A 24,157-nucleotide genomic window follows, 5' to 3' on the forward strand; every position below is an offset into this window, starting at 1 on the left:
ACTATGGCAAATTAACATTGGCCCGCTATTGTTTACGCCACCAAGGTCGATGTTATTGTCTGTTCATTATCGAAATATGTTACATACTTTAATACATATATACGTGAATATATTAAAGTATATAGAAGTATTTTAGATTATATTAGATTTTTTAATTGTATGATTATTAAAAGATTAATGGAACCTTTCATTAATGTTAATTGTTCACGATTCAATTGTTTTATTTGGAATTTAACTCTGCGCCCCGTAATATAGTAATATTTAGTTATATATAGAAATTATCGCGAGATACTTTGCACGGCACTCCCGATCGCAAAATAATTATACGAGATACGTATTTTATTATATTGTGAGAGAGGAACACAAAAAATATTACAATTCGCTCGACATTTAAATAAAGCAAATCATGTACCACTCGATTTTTATACTAATGATATTTCTATTTATTGATGTATAATATATTTGCACAATAACGCGAATCATAAGATTGAAATATTAAAGTAATTAATTGTTAATTACAATAGTCGTAGCGAATTATATTTCAATACTAATCGCGATCGCGTTTAGAAAAAGAATTCAATAATACGAAGCGTTTTATATCACTACTTTATCGTCGGAATGTTGCCATGTGAATGATACAAGGTCTATGTATTTGTAATTTTTGCCCCTTTCGTTTCAATTTTTATTTGGAATAATGAAGGATCGCGTTTCGATAGATTTATCATCATATAGTTTCACGTTATTTATTAAGAGTTAATTAATTGTTAATTGTAATGGTCGTAGCGAATTATATTTCGATACTAATCGCGATCGCACTTTTAGGAAAAGAATTCAATAATACGAAGTATTCCGTATCACACACGACTTTACTACTGGAATGTCGCCGTGCGAATGATACAAGATCGTCGCCTATGTAAACAGTAACGCGCTACGTCATCAAGGCCGAACGTTGTGTTATTGAAATATTTTACGCGTACTATGACGTCACACACACACACACACACACACACACACACACACACACACACACACACACACACACACACACACACACGTACACACAAATTAATTATTTATTTAACGATTAATATACTTCACATGGCTTTCTGTTATGTTTAATTTAATTATTCGATTTTGTCATTCGATCGTTTTATCACACGTTCTCAATCGAATTATATATATGTACATACATACATACGCATATATATATATGTGTGTGTGTGTGTGTGTGTGTATATATGTATGTATTAACACGAATTATAAAATCGAAAGAGATTAATGTAATTAAAAACCATAATATAGTAATCATTTAATTAATAATTAATTCGATAATATACGTAATATTTCGCATCACTACTTTATCGTTCAAGTGTCGTCGTACGACTAATACCAAGACCGTGGCATATAAACACTAGCGCGTTATTGTTACGCCGAGGCCAAACACCGTATTATTGTCCGTTCGTCGTATTTATCGATTCATATTCAAATATTTTACGTATTTTAAGAAATATGTAACCGAAATAATATATAAGTATAATATTTTATATATAATATTAGTATAATATAAATTAATATATATATATATATATATATATATATATAAATTAATTATAATTTAAGACAATAAAAATTATATCTTTAACTTCACAAATTAATATTTTTTTTAAACTTCATAAATTATTAGCATATTAATATATCATTATTAAAAATTATTAAAATTAAAGGAATAAAATGAAAAATTAAAATTAAATAATCTTTTAAATAAACTATAAATGATTTATTTCTATATAAATAATCCCATGCTGAATAAAAGAATATAAATATAATGAATAAGATAATTATCTCTCTATTAGAAAAGAAATTATTATTATATAAATTATAAGAATAATTTCTCATCTTACAATGAAAAAAATAAAAAAAAACGATTAAAAAAACAATTTCTCTAATAAGATTTAAAGAAAAAGAAAATAAAAAATTGATTGCACAAATAACAAATCATCATAATTTAAAGAAGGATAAAAATTTAATATACTCTTATTAAAAAATATTAACCATCTTAAAAATCGTTCATAATATCATTTAACTATAAAAAATAAACCTGAAGAACATAACTTATGAGAAATCATTAAAATATAGGATCTAATAAGTTCTAATTTTATTATTGTACGTTTTGAACATATAATAATAACATATTTATATGGACAATAGAAGAATAAGGTACTAATCTTTTTATATCAATCTGAAATAAACAAATTAAATTAATAAATAATCTTCCCATAAGGCCGCAATCCCACAATTCTAAAAATAATATTCTAATAATAATATAATAACTAAATAATATTAAAACTAAATAATATTAATTCTAAAATTCAAAATCTTAATAATATTAAAGAAAATTAATAAAAACCAAATCTATATACAAATCTTACTCCAATTTAAATTATGTCCTTAAATATATATATTTGAATAAAAAAATAAATCTAATTATAACAAATATTATAGATAATAAATCTAATTATAAAACAAATATTATAAAATATATTTTTTTTTATGAAAAACTATTATTAAATATAAAAATATAGTAAATAAATATAATCAAATTTTAATCATAATTTAAAACTTTATTAGTCTCAACATACATCACATTTTTTCCTCCGAATATTATTATAGTATTTAATATAATCAAACACAAGACATTGATTGTGAATTATATTTGATATTAACAGTAATAATTATGCTGTACTATATTACACATTGTGATGTACATGAAACTTGAAAGATCATACAAAATCTGGGTGATAAACTCCGTAATTTAGCAAAGTATAGCAAGTTATACCTTGTGTAACAGATGGCACTACCAAACGGTTTTCAGGCAAATGCATCAGTATTTAAAGTTAAATTTGGATTTGGAATCAAGCAATTACTTTACGTAAGTATCTTAAAAACTAATGTTTTAATATAAACTGAATTTATGTTGTATTTTTGGTTAATAGCAATATATCTCTATCACAAAACATAAAATTTTAATTCATTTTCACATAAGTAGAATAATTTTATATATGACTATATTATGACTACATATGATAGATTTTATTAATTAACAAATCAAATACCAGTATAATTAGCAATATCAAATATTATTTTTGAATTCTATAAATAATGTTTCCCAAAATTCTAAACAATATTTCATGCAAATAACTGTAGTATAAAAATTATAATATAGCCTTTTCTATATTTTACAATATTTTATAATTTTCTTCTTTACATGTAATTATATAATTATAATAATAGTATTATAAAAAAAGAATAAAATAGAAAATAATGAAATTTCTCAATTTCAAAATTTCTCTTACCTTTTTTAATTTTATTAAATTTAATTTATTTGTTGTTTTATAGCTCAAATTTAATTTTTATTTCTAAACAAATTTGATATAAGAAAATCATGTAAAAATACTCGATTGACATATGGAGAATTTGAAGATAGAACGACTTGTAAGAAAATTTAATAAATGCAAACTCGTATATGAACAATAATTCTATAATGACTAAGAATGAATATACGATAAATATATGTATACTGTATTGATATATCAATTGATTTTATAATTACAATTCTTTTATATATATATATCAAAAAAAGAGATTATTTTCTTCTTAGAATACTATGAAAAGCATATGTATAACACAACTCTATAAGAGACTGGAGCTGCAATACTTGCAAATGTTTGATCAAAGTCAAACTCTCGCATTAATATCTCTATTAGTTTAAAGATTCTATCTCTGCATACGTACATATATTAGTCTCCGGCCTACTTCCGGCCGTCCCTGGGACGGAAGGTCGTCCACTTTGTGAAGACCAATGACCATTTTTTAACGCATGGAAATAGCGGTATTATGAAACTGTAAGTGACTTCCTTGAATTTTGACAGTGAAAGGGTTTCCTATAAAAGCACATGGAATGAAAGAACAGCTTTGAATCGTTTTTGAGACGTTCGACAATTAAGAGTGATACTTTCGTTTCACGATGAAAAGAAGTCTATTTTTAATAATGGTGCTTGGTGTATTTTTTCTGAAAGAATCTCTCGGCAAACCGATAGAAATGTTAACGAATTCTGATGTGCTAGATCCAATAACTGTGAACAATGTATCTGAAATTGGTTAGTGATTAAAATTTAATTGACAATATTATTCAAGATTTTTTACAATAAGCAGAGTATTTAAATATAATTAATTTACTGAAAATATATTCTAATAGTATATTATAAATTATAATGATAAGATTATTTAATTTGTAATAGAGAGATTTCTTTTATATCTTTATATAATAATTATAAATTTATAGTAATACGGTAATAATGTTTATAAAAAGAAATTTTATATTTAAAGACTTATTTTAATTATGAAGACAATACACAAATTTATTTAATTTTTCTATGTGATATTTGTATAAACTGTAAGGTATGTACATATAACGATAAATTTTTGTTAAACAATAGTATTTTATTTTTTTTAGTTGAAAAAGTTGTGTAATATTAATGATTTTGTTCTGACACTCAGATATTATTTAAATATTAATATAAATAACAAACTATTACATGTTATCTAGTTGCTACGAGAAAACAGAGATCTCCACAATTTGGTTTGTTGAACAATTATGGTGACTATTCTGATTACGACGACAATGTACGTTCTTTTCCCTTCGGAAATAAGCGAAAGTTTCATAAACCATATCATCATAGGCCTCATGGATGTCGCCGTTTCGGCTGCGGTGGAGGGTATGTAAATGTTATCGTTTAATAATCACATTCATAATTGCTACTCGTAATTAATACTATAATTATATTTTTTGTCAGTAATTTTTGTAAAAAATAATTACTACATACAAATTAAAAAATAATTACCAGACATATTCTGTTTAAAGTATCTAATTTTGTATCTTAGAAAGAGAGTTATTTAAACATTTCATGATTTCTTAGAAGCCAATTAATATATCATACATACAATACTTTTTTCAATAAAATTCTACATTATAGACTTTTGAGAACGATATTTGATTTATATACTTATTATAATACTTGATATATATTTTATAGAATATATATATCAAGTTGTTGTCGGAAGAAACAGCAATAATGAATTCTTTAAATATGATGAGAATTAAATTAACATTTTTGCAATTTTCCACAAATGTTTATAATTGAAGAATGCAAGAAAAATAATCGTTTGCATCCTACTTTCTGATTCACGCAGATGGCAGCCGGACTACGGTAACCATCATCATACCGGACAAGGAGCATCTTTCGCTTCAGCATCAGCTGGATCTATAAGTGGAGGTGGTCCTTATGGCGGCGGACAGAGCGGGGCCCATGCACAGAGCGCGAGTTTTAACATCGGGCCTTTCTCAGCTTCGTTTAGCGCTGCTCAATCCTCTTCGGGATACAACGGATTTTGAATTTTTGAAAAAGTAAGTATATCTTCGATTATAGAAGTCTTCATCTTAATATACCAAAATATATGTATTTAATTATAAATCCAAATAAATTAATTAAAAATCTACTATGCTTATATATGTATAAGTATCCTATTAGTATTCACTATCAATATTTTATGTATTGCATTATACATAAGTAAAGAATTAAATATGTTAATTAAGTAGGAATTCATTTGCGTCTCATCATGCAACTACATTAATAATCTTTCTTGTCCACAATTAGTTAATCAATTCATATTACGTTCGTATTATATACAAGAGAAAGAATTATTTTTTATTAGCGTATTACATTTATATTATATACTAGAAAAGAATTATATTTTAAAAGACAGAAGAAATTTTTATAAAAAATCTCTAATTATTCCATTACAAAAATTTTCGCTATAATTGCCAAGATTTTATATCTTGTGTGTGAAACCATTACCTCTCTCTTGCATATCTTTAAAATTATACATTTATATTTGTTATTACGAGAACATATGTTAGCATCTCGTTCAATGACTCTATATTATAGACAGAATAACGGAGATATATTCTCTCTTTATTTTGCATCTTTCGCTTTTTCTGAGAGGGAGCAAAGTCCAAGGATGCGGCCGCATCACTCGTAATATCTGCAAGGTTGCGAGGCTGCGCCCGCCTACGAAATTGCGTCAAGCTCGTCTCGGGCGAAGGTCAATGAACTCGGGAGCACGGCGGTCGGACTCCGGGAATCCGCGATTCGCATTATATTATCTCGGTGCGCTCCTGACGACCCGTGCCGCGTTGTTGACCGATCGCGAATGAAACATCTGTCCGGCGAGCCCGGCGGGCCTCGAAAAACGCAACAATCCTCGTCGGAGAATACGGGCGTATTTCACTTTCGGGGTGTATGCGCGGCGATTATACGCGCGCGAGCGAGCGAGTTACATGTCGTGTGTCGTGTGTTACATATGCCTGTATGCGTGTGTATGTGCGTTGTATGGGACCTGTCCGGAAAGGCTCCGCGAATGTGAGCTGACGCGGCGTTTGCGTATTGTGCCATTGAAGCATGGCCCTTTCGGGGTACGTGTGAAAAAGAATGAACAAAGGGGAAATGAATCTTCTTGGTTCTCAGGCGATCGGCAGACGGCCAGACAGACGGATTAACTCGTTTTAAAGGGACGCGACCAGACGCCATATTGTTGTTTTGGGGCCCATACGTATACGACTCTCTCCTCTCGGACGGCGCGTCCGGCGAACCGGTCCGCGTTTTCATCTCTCGAGAGATGCACCTACACGCGAATCGGAGTGTCGATTATGCACACACTTGCGACGCTTGGACATGCAGTAAATGGCCATTGTTCCTTCGAGGGGAGTCAGATAGCCCCAGGGCCCGAGCCGCGAGCGAATTTAAATCAGGTCGTCCCGGATTGCCGACGTAGAAAATAATCATGGAGAGTGATCCCGATTTTGAATTTTAAGTCCGACGATGCATAAATTTTACACGTGAAAGTTATTTTCTTACAAAGGGATTTTTCTTAATTTTGAGATATATCTCTAGAGTTATGCTAAATGGTTTTTGTACAATTGTGGTTGCGATACATTTCTGGACTTTATGCTTAGACTTACGCTTACAAATCTATTTGTGTCCATTTAATATTTTTGCATAACGCTGTAAACGTTTTATTATGTTGCGGTGTAATCGAGACACAAGAAAAAAATAATATATCCGCTTTTGTCATTTTCGCAATTTAATTCTAAACATATGTAATCTATGATTGGTGTGTCAACGCGACCTTCTCTACGCAATCATTAAATGTAGTTAGCGGATTGTCAGATGTGCTTACTTCTTTTCATTCAAGATGATTCAGCTATCTGCCTGTTAAAAATAAAATCTGACTTTTCTGCGTGATCCTTCCTCTTTACATAATACGATTGTCTTTACAATTCTTTTTCTTTCTGAATAAAAATCAATTGATATTATTGCTTTCACTACTTTACATTTAAATTTAATAATTGATGGAAAATTTGAATTCCGTTCAAAATTATATATATTTATTCTATTATATTTTTTCATTTTCGCACAATTATATATTTGTACAAAAAACTGGGGTATAAATATTAAATTAGTGGAAAGAAAACACAAAAATATAATATATATTTTAAATAATTATTTTTTGTCTTTCGCAGATACTAGGAACTAGCCCCGAAGCATCCCTAATTTATTTCATCGCCATCGTTTCTCGGCCATTATTGTGGGCCTATTGTTTACAAACATTCTACGTCACTAGGAACAAGTAAATAAGCCTAACCACGGGCGCGAGGCCACCCCCTTGCCTCCTGAGATTTCCTGAGAGAGCAAGTTTCCTTTGTCCGCATGCCAACTACCAGATGTTCTCCAAAATAAAACTGACAAAAATATCGCGATGTAGCGCCGCGATTCGCACACCAACAAGCGAGACGTAGGACAAACCCGATACGAGAAGGGCAAGGATGGAGGAATTGGAAGATGACATAGTGGGGAGGAGACGCCGGGTCGCGAGACGAAGGGTCTTTAGATAAACGGCACAAAGGATAAGAAAGCCAAAGGGAGGAGGAAGACCCTGTAAAAGAGCGAGGACCTGAAATCGAGATCCGAAAAGTCCCGTGCAATGACCGGACGAACAGCACGCATCCTTCGCCGGTGCAGCGTCCTCCGCTTTAGGATACTCTCTCCTCTTGTCTTCGCTCTCTTTTCTCAGACAGCCCTATCGAGAACGAATGCGCGAATCTTCAACGAAACGCAAATTATTTATTTATTATTTTATGAAAAACAAAAAATGAAAATTAAATGATTGATATTATGTTTAATGTGTTTATTTAAAATTCTCTTTATATTTTTCTTAGAACCATTTGTGTAAAACGTTTATAGAAAAACAATTATACCGAATATATTAATACATAAGTTGATTTATCTGTATATAAAATAAATATATCGTTATAGTTGTGTTTCATATGCGTATCGTAAGTTTGCATATATGTATAAATTAATTAATTTTGTAAATTGTCTCTTTTATATTTCTTCATGATAATCGCAATAAAAATAGTAGAAAATGTGGCAGTCAGAAAAGAGATTAAACATTCAGAAGATCATGTTTGTTCATTAATTATTCATGTTAATAATATTTATGGAGCAAAATGCTCCATTATTTTAATAAATTACTGTCTCATATGATCGTTTAGGATCATACAAAAACTTGTTTGACTCCATCTTTTTTCTAAAAAGAATGAAATGTTTGAAAGTATTGATAGCCCAGAATCAATAGTTTAATTTCATCATCATCTCATTAATATAAAACCTATTTAGAAATGAATAATTATTTATATTTCAATTTCTTTGTGTATAAAAAAGTTATCTTCTTGAAGGATCATCGGGCGATCCTTAGACAATTCTGTATCATAGCGATGTCTACTCTAAAGGAATAACATCTACGATACTTGAGATGCGTCAAAGAGAGAGAAGCTCGTTAAAGGTCCGTCCTGTCGTTAACCATTATTTAGCCGCTCCTGGGCACCTACGGCCCTGCCAGCCGGTAAACCAGTCCCTCCGTCTGTGTAAAAAGAGAAAGAGTACAAGAATTGCACGACTAAAACGAGAGAAAATCAAAGGGGAGAGAAAGAGAGAGATGGGGAGAATCGAGAGGAAAAAATGAAATAGAAAGTGGTCCGGCCGGTGCAACAAACTACAGTACACGACGCCTTTAAAGCGCCTTCTCCTCGTGGTACCCGTGTTCCTGTTCTCCACGTACTATAGCAAACCCGCGATGTTTTCTTGAAGGCTCCCGCGTCATTGTGCTCGCATTTCTCGTGCGGTTGTCGACTCGGAAAGTATCCTCAACTTATATCGCCGGTAAGTCGAGATGTACGTACTGCTAAGTACTAAGTGTAAGTCTCTGAGGTCCCATTGGGGATACAAATAAGTGAACTTTATTATAAAGGGATCTCGTTCTCTATCATTTTGCGAGGTCGCAAGCAAGAACGTTGCGCGATAAACAGTGATAAGAATCAATCAATTGTAGTGCTAAATTCGATACAATTTATTTTTTTCGAGATCGATATGAGACTTAATAGGTTCCTTCGCTCGGCCTTCTTGAATCGATATCACGACCGTGGTGTAAAAATTGAATCGGAAATAATATAAATTCAATTATTATAATTGTGCTCGCTTGATATTTACAAAGAATTCGAAACAATATACAAAGGCTTAACATATATTATAAATCTTAACGAATGTTATTTAACTTATTCTATGATATCTTTATCTTTTCAAGTCTTTATTATTTGTATGTGATCGCGTGAATATGATCGAAATAGCATAATACTGATCTCGATACAGTTATACTCTTTTTTAATAATCGATGAAAAGGCTAGGAAAAAAAATATATTATACATCACATTATTTAATTTATTATCTTAAAGATATACATTTTGCATATAAATCTTTTTAAATTCAATATTAATTGCTGAAATTTTTCATAAAATATTTTTAGCGAATATTTTTTTAAGAAATATTGATTTTTTTAAATTCTTTTCGTAAGAGATATTTGAACGTCTTATCTATGTATAAAATGTGTATATTTTGTTCAAGTCAACTTGACCATCCGGTTGCGATAACACTATCGAATTGCACAATCTTGTTGCTTTTACGTAAGATTCTACCAACACTGACCACTCTGGAAAGTGATTGAATTAGTAATTCTTCGAACTCGTGTTCTTACGGATAGTGATTGCGGAATCGTCGAAGGTCTTTTAACGCTTCTGTCTAAAGCCAATGGATGAATTCCTCATCCTAAGAATTCCTCATTGCGTAGGCGTAGATATACAAAGAATTATATTAATTAAAAATAATTTTAGTCTAATGTTATTCTAGTAGTCTAATTATTAACATATTGATAATAATAATTTTGTCCATCATTAATAATATGAATGACAACATATTGAAATGATATTTTTATTTTATGTCTTATATATCTTGTATGTTATTGTTTCTGTTTGTTTACTTTTTAGGATAACAAAAATTTCGATCTTTGGACATATTAAAATTTCCGTCGCAAAATGATAAAAATTTTAGCCTTCTTGGTACTTAGTTCAATCTGTGTCATAATCAATGCTCAGGAAACGGCATCTAATGAAAAACGTAAGTTTAAAGAAAATGTATTAACTTTACGATTCTTAAAGATTTTTGTTATATCCTTTTATACGTGGATATATATATATATATGTATATATATATATATATATATATATATATATATATATGAAATATAAAATTATATTATATAAAATTATATAAAATGCAAATAATTGAATCTCTAATAATCTTAAAATTTACTTTGCCTTTGAAAAAATTGTATGTAATTATTTTAGAATTTATCTGTTTTTCTCACTTTTATCAAAGAAAGATTTATTTGAAATTTTTTTTAAATTCAAATATATTAAATTGTACTTCCTTTAATTGTACTTTTAACTTTCTCCATATTTATGCAGCATTTTTCGGCCAGACATTTGATGAAATTGTCGTATCTTCGGACTTAAATGTCAGAAGAAAATCAAAGGAGAATCGTCAGGGCAAAAGATTATTATCGAACGTGCCATCAGGAACCACTGGTCCACCGGAAAAACCGACCGCAATTGCATCCAGACTCGTTTCCACTGATGGAAGCCGTATAACGCTGGAAAAAAGGGAGAAACGTGGCACTGTTACAGCGCGAAGGAGGTAAATTGATAGAAATAAGAGTATTTTCCTTTTTGAAAAAAGCAATTTATCGATAAAATCTAATTTGTATTAATTAGTCCATATATCTGATGCAAAAGATATCAAAGTATTAATGATGATTAAATTATAATTTAAATTATATTAATATATACATACATGATTACAACTTTCAAAGCAAAACTAAAAAGCTTTAGTTAAAGACCAACTATCGATATAATATTTCCGACATTGCTAAATTCTCAGCGAATTCATCTGATTATTGTTTATTGATAGTTAACATTTATTGTGGAAATTAAATTTGTCAGGATTTAATTATTGTGTGATAACATAAAAAATATTAAATATAGATAAATGCAAAATTCTCTTAAAATAAAATCTGAATTACATACGTACACCAAGATTGGATAGAGATGTGTTTTATGCGATTAATTGAAAAACAACTATGTAGAAAGAGAATTAATTAAAATTTATACTTTCAGTACACGTTTATATTGTTGAGGTTTTTTAAAATTGCGTTTAATATTAATTATATGTAAGAATGTATGAATTTTCCCTCTTTCTATTTATTATATATATTTCAGGTATCTGGATTTGGGCGTCGCGGGATACTTGCTGAAATCTAGGAAACGGTGAAAATTTTACTCTGAGGACAACCGCACGGCCCTCTACACCCTCATCTGTGATCACACCTCTTTCGACGAATTTTTAGGCCACGATTCATGTAACAAAAAAAAACAATAAAATTCTTCTGTGTCATAACACTTCCAGCATCCTCACTTTACACAATATATTTCTCTTTCTTCCTGAAAACTCTAAACTTTGTTGAAAGACCGTAAAAAGAAGGAGGCCGGAGCTTGAAAGGATATATTTCTATCTAAAAAAGCATAACATATTTATATAAATTATAAACATAATCTTATGTTTCTTTGAGTTGCTAAACATTATATTTTATATCTAAAACCATAGAAAAGTAGACGTACAAAATTTGTATTAAAGAAATCAAAATAATTTTTCTTTTAAATTAGTGCAGTTAGTGTTTTACTCCACTTATTTAATTATTTATAGTTTATACTTATAATTTGCTTTTATTAAAAATTAAGAAAATATTTTCAAATTAAATACTTTAATAATGCTAAATCTAACATGGCAAAATCAATATGATAGATAAAAATAAAGATGGTTATAAATAAAAATGTTATCATATTTAACAACTTAAAAAAACATAATTTATATTACAAATTTTTTAGACAAAAATTGTTTTATTATAAAATACTTGAATTGAAAGATTAATAATTTTTTATTTTAATACAATCAAGAGTCAAAATAGTACAGCTCTTTACATTATTATTAATAGAATTTTAAGTGCTTTAAAGCAAAACGAGGCGATAAATTTTCACGAAATGCCAAAGAATATGTCTTTTTACACGCTTTTACATGACGGTACGTCATCATGGTCCCACAATGCGGCCGCCGCAATGGCCGGCCAATTGTCAAGCATTCCGCGTTCGTATGTGAGCCGAAACAAAAATCGGTTGCTTGAAATATGGCAACCCGCATTCAAAAGGCAGCCGCTATCACAATTGTTATGCGGCGATACATTGCGTGCATTACACTATGCAATGCATCCACGGCACGTGATCCGCACATCCAAAACATTTTAGCCCTTTACATGTTTAACTACTCATCTTCAGGCTCATCTCTGATATTCTCTTTGATTGAAATAATAAGTTACTTGTGTTCAATTTTAATGTTAAAGATAGAAATTAATTGAAGATAGGAAAGCAAAGATCGTAACGACACGTGTCATCTGTTATTTCGCAGATTCTTGATTTCATAAAACTTTTATTCGATCCTGAACTTTTATAGATCCTGATACGCCTTGAATCACAATTGCTTGCTTCCATCAATTATTAATCTTTTTACAAATTTTTAGTTTTGCAGATTTTTAGATTCATGTCCTCTCAAGTATTTTGTATTTTTGATTTAATTATTTCTTGAATTAATATACCTTATAATTCTTCCCTTCACAGACACGTGTATTATAATGTCTGTATTCCATGTTATTAGCCGAACGCAATCTTCACATTACCTTTAATAAGCATGAACAGTAATGATGCAAAATGAATGGCTGTATGCATTTATCTTCTTTAACAAATGAAATTATATTTCGTATTCACAGTTTTTCTTAGTACACATAATGCAAAAAAAGACATGACTTTTCTTCGAATCGACTGCGTGCCGGAAAACCTTTAGATTTTGATTTATAGCTAAATTGCAAAAGATCGATCATTTGTTTTTATTATTGCATAGAGAGCAGGAAAATCTTCGAGTATTAAACCGTCATATATCTTGTGGTGATTTCATAGAAAGACTGACGCATTTGTTCGTTCGTCATACTTTTGCTTTGACGTTACGATACGCAAGCAAAAACGAGTGGTGCATGCGACATTGATTTAAAACTACAGGATCAAGAATGCATATTATTCTTTTTCTTAGTCTCGTAAATATTTATCTAACTGAAAATAAAAAATTTTTAACAGAGAAAATAAGTTACCACGAATGCCATTTCAATAAAAAATTTAATTTCTACTGAACAGAATATAATTTTTTAATATTAAATAAAAATATATATGTAATTAACTTTATTCCACAAAAAAAGTTCTGCCATTATTAAATTATATGAAAATATGTCACAGCATTACATTTTAATCACAATATAAAAATATTATTAATATTCTTAATATTCATTATTTATCGTTATTCGTTATTTATATAGTTTATATCATTTTTTGTACAATATCTTAATAATTTATATAAATATTTTAATGTATATATTTTTATTTTATTGTACAATAACTTAAAGAATAGGAAAAATATTAACACAGTTGCACATTATATAGAAAGATTATTTATAGAGACAGTGATGTAAATAATTTCTTAAGTTGAATTTTTATATTAAAAATTTTTACGTTAAAGTCGATGTGATCTCCATCTCACGGACCGATCCAGGGCGGAAGTAGCATCCCACGAGGTGAATACAAATCCAGTTGATCAATTTCCTCAGGCAATAAAGAGAATGGACCGCGCAGATGTTTCGTCTTCAGTCTTTTCGCATTTGCATCGGATCTCTATCGCGATGCAGGATTCGTAGCGCTCGTCTTGCGTATGTGTATATCGCTAGCACGTATGTACACGCGGACATTTATGTCGGCCGACGATGGTACACCTGCGACTATTTTATGTCTTCCTTGGAAAAGCTGGACGCTAAAACGGGTATCCGTCGTTGATTCGCTGACTGCTGATTAGTAGTATCAGTGGCGCAGCTAGAAGGCTGATTACGCTTATCAAATTTTACAAAATTGTAAAAATCTCAAGCATCAAAATTTAACAATTTTATTTATAAATTATCGTAATTTCTTTTATTTCCTAATGATTGTTTTATTAATTTAGAAAATTAGTATTTTTTAGGATTATCCATAGCAACGTAAGATTGCTAAAAATTTACAGAAACACATATACATATAATTAAATATTATATGGAATATTATAACTTATATCTGTGAGTATGGTATAGATATAAATAATTTTTGAATAAGTTAATAAAAATTACGATCACTTTCATTATTTTTACTAAATTTCCCGATTTCTTCTCCGCGTTTCATCCTGCCTACGCTACTGAATGGAATATATGTCTAACATAAGACACAATACGATACTATGCCGTGATACAAGCACGTGAATCTCTCCTCCGTTTTATTTTGAAAATTTGCAAAATGAACGCAATCCGCAGGCGAAATGTTACGCGGTCTTTCAACCCGTTGTGCTTACCGGACTTACCGGATTACACTTCGTGATTTGCTTCCAAATAAGGTCGTGGGTATCGTTAGTTGTCTATATATGTACAGGATGTGCCTCAAGCCGATGTTTTGTGAAAAATGAGACGGAAATCTCCATTACAGGCATTTGATATCCAATTAAGTTTGCAAAAACCTCCAATAAAAATGATATTACAAACAAAATCACAAATCACTACTCGTAAATTTTATTAAAAATTGTCATTAAGAATATCATATAACTAATAAAATAATATATTATATACAAGCAATATATATATATATACTTAATATTTAATATTTTAATACATTATATAATTATATAAAATAAATTAAATAAATAAATAAGTATTAAATTAATTAAAAATATAAGTATAAAATTAATATATATTAATAATAGATATTATCGTATAGAAAATAAACATATATTTATAAATAAACAACAAAATATATATATATATATATATATATATATATAAAACTAAAAAAAATATATATCTATATATTTAAAAATATATATCTATATATAATTATATTCCATTAAATTACTATATTTTATGCAAATGCTAATATACGTTAAACAGAATAAAAAAAATTCTTAGAAAGTGTCAAGGTTATCATTAAATCAAAGATATGAATTCAAAGAAACCTTCTTGTTAATCGTGAAGATATTCTTAATCTTTTTACTTCGGAATTGACGCACGACAGATTCGCACGTATCGCTTAGTAGATTTAACATGCGTCAAGAATTAATCAGCATCATTTACCAACCGATTGGTCTCCTCGAGTCTCAGTTAAGCTAGACTATCTACTGGAATATGTAGTACGACCCCAACATGTGTGTCTCACGTTCCCGACCGCTTGTCTCACGTGAACCGATCGACGTTGCACGTAGCACGTGTAATTCGACATCGGCTAATTTTAATTCAGCCTATGCGATGGCACCAAATGAGATTCCGTCGGCAAGTCTGTTGGCGTAGACATTCGCGAAAACGGGAGTCGTATGTAACGCAAAATCCTGGGAATCTCTCGGCATTTGATTCTGCAACGAATAGGAGATTCCGTCCCGGCTTCGTATACGAGATATGAATTTATTATTTGGACAGAAAATAAATAAATAGTTTACAAAAGCTCCTGATATAAAAAAGTCTGAATCCTGAACACATGCTCCAGGAAAGAAGAAAATTGTATACAATAGGAAAAGTAAAATTATATTGAAATTGTCAATGTGATTGATGGTATTGAATGCAAAATAAATGAATAAGTATAACGAAAATCTTTCATGATACTCCATAAAGTTGACTAAATTATTTTTATAATTAGCTTTAATAAAAAAGAATATAATATATAATAACTTAGACAATTGTGTGTAATTGTAATGATAATATTTTAACAACAGAATATAATATTATATTTTGTAGATTATTAAATTTACATGTCAACAAGCTCATAAATTACGTCTCATATACCTTAAGAATTTTAAGAGAGTTTGAGATGGATATTGTGATTCTCTGTGACATTAGATTGCTTTCTGTCTTAGTCCAGAAACACTTTATTCACAAATCTGCATCAGATATATTGTAGGATCATTCAATTAATTTTGTATTTTTTATCGTTTTAGATCTCTAGACAGATCATATGTTACTTTAAATAACATATCAATTAATTTAATCAAAATTTTCCATCAAAAATCCAAATTTTGGATCAAATTGGATTGAATCAGCGAAATGAGAAAATTCTTTTTAAATTGTTATAAATATTAATATTAAATACTAATATTAAATAAACAACGTTGTTATAAATATTAATATTAAATAAAAAACAACGATACACACATTTTTTCGCATAGAAAAATCTCTGCGAATATATAATTCTCTCTATATATCAAGTATCTAATAATAGTTTAATATCAAGTATATAATAATAAAATTAGATACTTGAAGAGTTAAATTACTATTTGTTGCTACCTCTATCAATTAGATAGTTTATCAATTATTGCGCCTATATACCGCTATAGAGGATGTTGCATACGCCATGATTCCGTGTTGTATCATGAATCAATTCTGAAACGCACCGCTTTCCAAGTCACGCATATCGTATTTTCGAGCGTGACCAGATAGATCAAAAAGCAGCGTGTCTGATGGAAGAAGGAACGATAGATATCGCGGTTGATATCGCAAAATTCGTACATCACTCTGTCCGGAATATATTTATGCGCCTTTCTTCTCGGAAAGCATCCGAATTAATTTTCGTAGCAATGCGCTCTTCTCTACAGATTTGCATAATTAAATTACGAGATTTTCCAACTTTAAAATCCGCAATTGCCGAATTAGTTCGCGAATTTCCAAAAAAAGGATCTTTAATTCTTGATCCTCATTGAACTTCGAGTTATTTTGATAAACTTTAATTTTAATTTTAATTTTACAAATATGCAGAATATTTATTGAATATTTAATTTAGATTCGCGCGTTATCGATATGATACAAAATATTTAAATATTTTCTATTGCAAAGATTTTTTAGTATTTGAAAATTGAAATTTCGAATATTGTCAAAGATTATGTTATAGAAATTTTTTTAAATAAAATATTAATTTTTCATAAGAAAGGAAACAACAAATTAAAATTTGCAAAGATCTTTTAGTATTTGAAAATTGAAATTTCGAATATTGTCAAAGATTATGTTATAGAAATTTTTTAAAATAAAATATTAATTTTTTATAAGAAAGGAAACAACAAATTACAATTTGTAAAAATATTACGTCTCTTTAATTTTAATTATGTTAATTTTAATTATATTTTAATTTTATTTATAGTATATATATATATATATATATATATATATATATATAGAATAAAGCTTCTTTCACATCGCAGATTATTTTCTTGACAGCTGGACAAATAGCTTCAAGATAATCCATGATGTACAGAACGCTATGTCAATCGTACATAGGTAATGACACGCGTTTGACGTAACTTCCTATACGATGTGTGTGATCCCTTAATATTAATATTATGTCATTTATACATGTTCGAACATCGACGGGTACGACTGGTCAGAGGCGACAATAATTCTTAGGGAACGATCAGAGAATCCATAAGAGCCCAATGATCGTGGCCGGAATCGTAAAACGCGCTGTCTAGTTGGATCCGTTGACTGATGTGTCAGTGTTCTTTCTACCACTCCGTCATCTTCAAAGGTAGCGATGAGAGGCAGAATTATCCCTACAGACTACTGGACTCTTCATATATCTCTCTACCTCTATTCATATTTTATGTTTGTGACAGATGCAACCGAGCATTCTGCAATTTTTTCGGATGCATAACATCAGTGTGACTTCCTTGCAGTTGCGCTTCATCATGTACAGTTATTTTGGTTCGAATTTAAAAGAATATTCGAATTTTATTATAATCTTGTTTTTTTTTCTTTATAATATGTTATACATAACGTTTCGATTTTTATATTAAACTTTTTCTCTTGAGTTTCATCAGTTTATACTTATTTTACATAAGTTCAGAGTAAATTTAGAATTATAATATTATTTCTACTTGTGTCATATTTGTATTATAATATAGGAATAGGAATAGGAATATTTTCTTGCAAAAATTAATATATTATTAATTTTTAATTTAAATTAATCTTGAATTAGCTTAGGTTAATGCGATGATTAGATTTATTCGATATACCGAGATATTTAAGAACTTCTCGTAATCTCTATTTTATCTTTTAAAAAAAAGTTATATAAAAGAAATAAAAAAGTAGCGATAAAATGAACATTCTAAAAATGGCGACAGAATAAACATTTTAAAAATTTTCCAAGAAAATACTATTCCAGACAAACAACAGGCAATGAATAGAAAATTCTTCGATTCTCGTGTATTTTTAGAACAATTGAAAATGTATGAATCTTGCGAGTCTACTTGTCTGGGACGCTACATCTCTTTATCGTGTGTCTCGATCGAGATGACTCAGTAATTCACGTCGTAAAAGAGGAAAAGCGACTGGTCATTGGCCCTCAGTGACATTCATCAACCGCGACATTGTCCATTCTCGCTGTTTCTCAAGCGAATTCATTATAAACACTTTGTTTCAGAACCAACCTGGAGATTTCTGATCTCAGGATTCACACTAGACGTTCAATATATTTTCTCTCTTTCTCTTTAATTAATAAACTAAATCATAGAGTAAAAAAATAATATAAAATTTTTATAAAAATATTAATATACAAATTATATTTTAAAACTTAGTTTAAAATTGATCTTTTTTCTCATTTCTTTTTAATTTAGAAGAACCTTAATATATTTATGTTATGAAGATATCCACAGAGTTTGTAAAAAATATATATCATCATTACATAATAATTTATTCTCCGATAAATAAACACGACAACATGTATTAATAATTTCACATTATTTATTTGCATAGAATTTGATCGATTTGACTGCCTCCCATATCGATTCGATCCCGCGAATTCAGATTGCGATCAGCTCGGATCACAATTAATGCATCAGATCAAGCATTACCACATCAGTCATGACAATCACGTAGCGTTGATGCTTTGCTTTACGGAAATTCTTTGGCCGTACGAACGACCATTTGACAAAACCTGGAGTGGGGGATCCACATCCCCTGTGTCCACCAATAGGTCCGTCTCATATCCCCGTGTATTTGCCCATGTATTTGTTCCTGTATCTCATGGTATAAAAGCAATTGTGACAACCAAAACTAGCAGCAGCGTGCAAAAAGTTGGTGCGTCAACTAGATCGGCAAAATCGGTGTAAGTGAATCGCAACTTTCTGTCAAAGATCACATACAATTGCAAAAAGACAAATCAGTGGAGATACTTCCAAAAGTGATTGGACAGATAAAGTATCGTTGCGTGGAACTTGAAGAAAAACTAAAAATCTGATGAAGATGACTGGCTGGATTAGTTTTATTTTAGTTACCATCGCATCGATAATCATGATAGCAGAATCTAAAATGATTCCAACTAAGTCTAGTAAGCATAAATTAAAATTAACGTTTTTATTTTATCTTAAAAAATATATTTACAATTTATCTTCTAGAAAATTTAGGAAATTATATTTTACAGTTATTTTATATTATAAGAAATATAAAATTTCTTTATATTTTTTTAAATGTATTTAGCAACTTTTATAATGTATGTAAAAACAAAATAATGAAACACTCCGAATATATAAGTAATAACAAATATTTCAATATTATTATTCCAATATTAATTCATTAATAAATACAATTTTTTCAAAATAAAGAAATAATTAACAATAAATATATAAAATTGCCTTGATAGTTTTTTTCTTTTTGAATTAAATATCTGCCTTGTTCACAGCTTCCGTCATGATGGATCCTAGCAGTCCTATACTATTCTTGAGAGAAAAGAGAACGGTTGCTCGTCCATATCCGCACAGGGCGATGATGTTCACCGGATATTACAGGCCGATACGTCGTTCGGGTAACGGCGACCATGCAACGGGCCTCTTCGCGCAAGGAAACGCCGTAAATGGCCAGGCATATTTCGGCGGTATGCACGCGCCACATCTCAAGGATGGTCCGGAACCGATCGAGGAATCGGAAGTATCCATCGCCCACGCGCAGGCGGCGCCGACATCCGACGAAGATCATCATCATTATCATCATCAGAACGAAGTGCATCGTCACGAGGAGGAGCAATATCACGAGCATCGCCATCACGAAGAGGAGAAGCATCACCATCATCATCAAGATTCTTCTACCTCTCAGGTATGAAACTCGGGAAATTTATAGATATAAAACAATCTAAAGAGCCCTAAAAAAAGAGAGAGAGAGATCAGATCATAATTTGTAAAAATTCATGTTAAGAAAATAATACTTCTCGCAAATTATTCTGCAATAAATTTTAAATTCTTTAGACATATGAAGTAATCAAAATTCTCTCACCGCACAAATATAAAATATTATGTTACACTTACACAGGAGCATCACGAGCCAGAACAGATCCCGCTAACCACAGAGATTGCGCAATCGGAAGCGGAAGAACCGATCGCGGCCAACACAGAAGTGTCCGTTACTCGACCAAAAGTACATCATACGAAGAAGCCGCCTGTCATCGACGACGACAAAGATGAAGATGAGGAAGATGAGGATGACGAGCAGCCGATTATACCGTTTGTACCTGTCAAGGGTATCCGACGTCGCCAAGGATTTCCTCATCTGAACAATTTCTTCCCCATGGTCTTTAGTTTCCCTAGAGTGGCCACTCGTGCTGGATCCTCCGATTCCGTTCCTGGTACCATTACGGCTATTGCGAATAGTTATTCTACCGGAAAGGATGGAGTCGCTAGTTCGATGGCCACTGCATACGGCGGATCTCCTTTTGGGTAAATTATATTCTTTTATTAATTTCATAGTTTCTTCTAAAAGGACGTTATTTTCTCTTTATATATCAAAAAACATATTTTTACTTTAATTGTCTTGAAAAGAAATTAAAATTCCGAATTATTTAAATTTTAATTTTGCATTCATTTGCGTTCATGTAATTGTTAAGATTTGTTAAGATATATAATTAAAAAAAATACAAATATTAAATTTATAAAAATAAATATAATTTTTTTGTACGTGTTTATTTCTATTAGAAAGAAACGACGTCCGCAGCCATACGAAGAATAATTAACTTCTGATAAAAAAAATGATAGATCTTATTGGTAAGTTAAAAAAGCTGAGTTCGTTCTGGAAACAATTAGGATAAAATTAAAATCTATACATGATTCTTTCTGCGTTTTTGATGCTGCTGTTTTCTTTTGATCTTCTTTATAGAATCTTTAAGGATAACATTTAAGGAGAGGGTAACATTTAGTTAATACGCAAAAATATATTTTTTATGAAAAAACTAAAATTTAAGAATAATTCTTAAATTGCTAGAGATTATACAATTTATTAGATAAGATATTTTATTGAAATAATAAAAAATAAGTAGACTAAATAACAAATTCACGATATATCTTTATACATGTAGGTTAAACTGCTTTAAATTATTATCTATTGTACTGTTTATAGTAAGATTTTGGACAGATTATAATTTTTTAACAATTTGCAATTATTGTTTCAATGTGTTTATATATTAACTTATATAATATACAAATTTATTTGTAAGAGATTCTATATATATAGAATCTCTTACAAATAAATTTATATATTATATAAGTTAATATATAAACACATTGAAACAATAATTGCAAATTGTTATATATATATATATATATATATATATATATATATATATATATATATTTAGTATTCTTTTGGTGGGATGTAACATTATCATAATTTATAATAGCATGTAAGAAATTAATATTAATAACAATTAGTAGTTTACAATTGTAGTTATTATTTCTAATCTATTATTAAATAAGAAATATCTACGCGCAATGATGTATAAAATATAAATTTTTTAAAAATCTGGAAAATTCTAAGAAGATTTAAACTTTTATAGCAAAATTTTTATTGGCTTATATGCTTTGAGATGTATTTTTCCTAAATAAAATTGATTTTTCATAGCAGTTTATATAAATATATTAGGGATTAATTTTAATAAAATAAAAAATATTAAATTTTAGTTTCGTAATTTCTAAAATTTTGTTTATTTTCTATTCGCATATTTTATCCGAGAGACTCCAAATAAGAAAAATGCAAACTACGCAGATACATAATAAGTTACAACAAATATTATATAATCCGACGCATTGATCACGTTATTAATATGCATTTTAAAAGTCATCTACGATTAACCACGCTGCATCTTAAATTTCATTGAAATTTATACATTTTAATCATCCGTAATAAATTAAAAAAAGAACATGTGTCATCATAACGAACAATAGCGAAGATAGAAATATGATCAAACTACATGCTTTGACATTTTCAGTTTTATTTGCGAATTTATGATTAAATTTATATGTATAACTAAACGAAAAGTCAACAGAGAGTTGAAACAATATATAATATGGAGTTATATATCTCATAATGAATATGTAGCATATAATGCATGGAAGCATTCTTCCGATTCTGATTAATTAAGACAAATCGTTTTTAATCTATAATATATAATATTTAATATTTAGTAATAATTAATAATCGAATATTTAGAGATTATTTCAAAGTCTCATATTCTAAATAATATTTTATATAAATTATAAATAAATATTAAATAATATATATATACATTTAATATGTACATGTATATATGCACATCCTTCTTAATTGTAAAACATACATAAGTTTATTCGTTAATCAAGTTCTATCTAAAAATCGATATGCTTCAATTATAGCATAAAAGTTTAAAAGACATAAAAGTTTAAAAGTTTAAAAGTTAAAAAAAGCTCAGCTAATCTGCGTAGTTCGTTCTATGAGCCCTTAATCGCTAAATTATGTTGTTAGTAGTAATAAGACAAGTATTAATATATCTAGATGGGAATCCCGAAGAATATTCGTTCAACGACCTAAGACCGTGAAGTCCCGAGAAAAATCAAGGCTACGAATTGACCGTTAATATATCTCTCAAGCAAGCAAGATTACGCGGTTCTTAAAGCGTGCTGGCTATTCTGGGAGTTCTCTCGAGTGTAGGTAATATTGGACGATAAATATCATCTGAAGGCTATTACGTACATATGACGACAACTTGAGAAATAATATTTTAAATATCGAGTTATGCAATGGGTAAAAGGACCTATGGGTAAAAGGTTTAGATTAAAAATTAGAATAAATTTTTCCTGAATTTTTGTACATTTATTATAACATAATAAATAACAAACATTTCTCGAAAAAACTTTGTAAAAGAATCATATGATTTTAATGTTATATATAAAATACTTAATTATAAGGACATATCGCGTTCCACAAAAGTAAAATCTTCCGACTTATTCTTGCACATTATACCTTGTATACGATATGATTAGACGATCAAAAGATACATGAGAGAGGATTGTTTGATTATCCACTCGACTGTCACGAAATAATATTCCATGCGAACAGGAATCGTCTCAGGGACACCCGGGGATGGCGCATCATCTCTAACACTGACAAAGAAGAGACTCGTTTTGTTTTGTTCGTGCTAATGATAGACAAC

General features: G+C 29.6%; 3 protein-coding genes across 4 annotated transcripts; all 3 read left to right on the forward strand.

Moving 5' to 3' along the window:
• The first annotated feature begins 4,011 nt into the window (after window positions 1–4,011).
• Window positions 4,012–8,292, forward strand: LOC145963882 (uncharacterized). The gene is made up of 4 exons (XM_083086172.1): window positions 4,012–4,157; window positions 4,607–4,775; window positions 5,251–5,464; window positions 7,640–8,292. Exons 1-3 carry the CDS (start codon window positions 4,025–4,027, stop codon window positions 5,450–5,452), a joined length of 504 nt encoding a protein of 167 aa, XP_082942298.1. The 5' UTR covers window positions 4,012–4,024; the 3' UTR covers window positions 5,453–5,464; window positions 7,640–8,292.
• A 930-nt stretch (window positions 8,293–9,222) lies between these two features.
• Window positions 9,223–11,965, forward strand: LOC145964219 (uncharacterized). Of its 2 annotated transcripts, none has more exons than XM_083086698.1 (4): window positions 9,223–9,338; window positions 10,496–10,625; window positions 10,976–11,204; window positions 11,786–11,965. In XM_083086698.1, the coding sequence occupies exons 2-4, from the start codon at window positions 10,544–10,546 to the stop codon at window positions 11,835–11,837; spliced, it is 363 nt and encodes a 120-aa protein (XP_082942824.1). In that variant the 5' UTR covers window positions 9,223–9,338; window positions 10,496–10,543; the 3' UTR covers window positions 11,838–11,965. The 2 variants fall into 2 exon arrangements, with proteins under 2 accessions (XP_082942824.1, XP_082942825.1); XM_083086699.1 differs by having other exon boundaries at window positions 9,284–9,350.
• Window positions 11,966–19,761: 7,796 nt separating this feature from the next.
• On the forward strand, window positions 19,762–23,857 carry LOC145963919 (uncharacterized). The gene is made up of 5 exons (XM_083086272.1): window positions 19,762–20,035; window positions 20,387–20,796; window positions 21,010–21,413; window positions 21,669–21,737; window positions 23,500–23,857. The coding sequence occupies exons 1-4, from the start codon at window positions 19,945–19,947 to the stop codon at window positions 21,700–21,702; spliced, it is 939 nt and encodes a 312-aa protein (XP_082942398.1). The 5' UTR covers window positions 19,762–19,944; the 3' UTR covers window positions 21,703–21,737; window positions 23,500–23,857.
• Window positions 23,858–24,157: the final 300 nt, after the last annotated feature.

The sequence above is a fragment of the Camponotus vicinus genome, unplaced genomic scaffold (assembly GCF_025532165.1).
Source record: "Camponotus vicinus isolate PSW18456_S1 unplaced genomic scaffold, iyCamVici1.0 SCAF_13, whole genome shotgun sequence".
NCBI lineage: Eukaryota > Metazoa > Arthropoda > Insecta > Hymenoptera > Formicidae > Camponotus > Camponotus vicinus.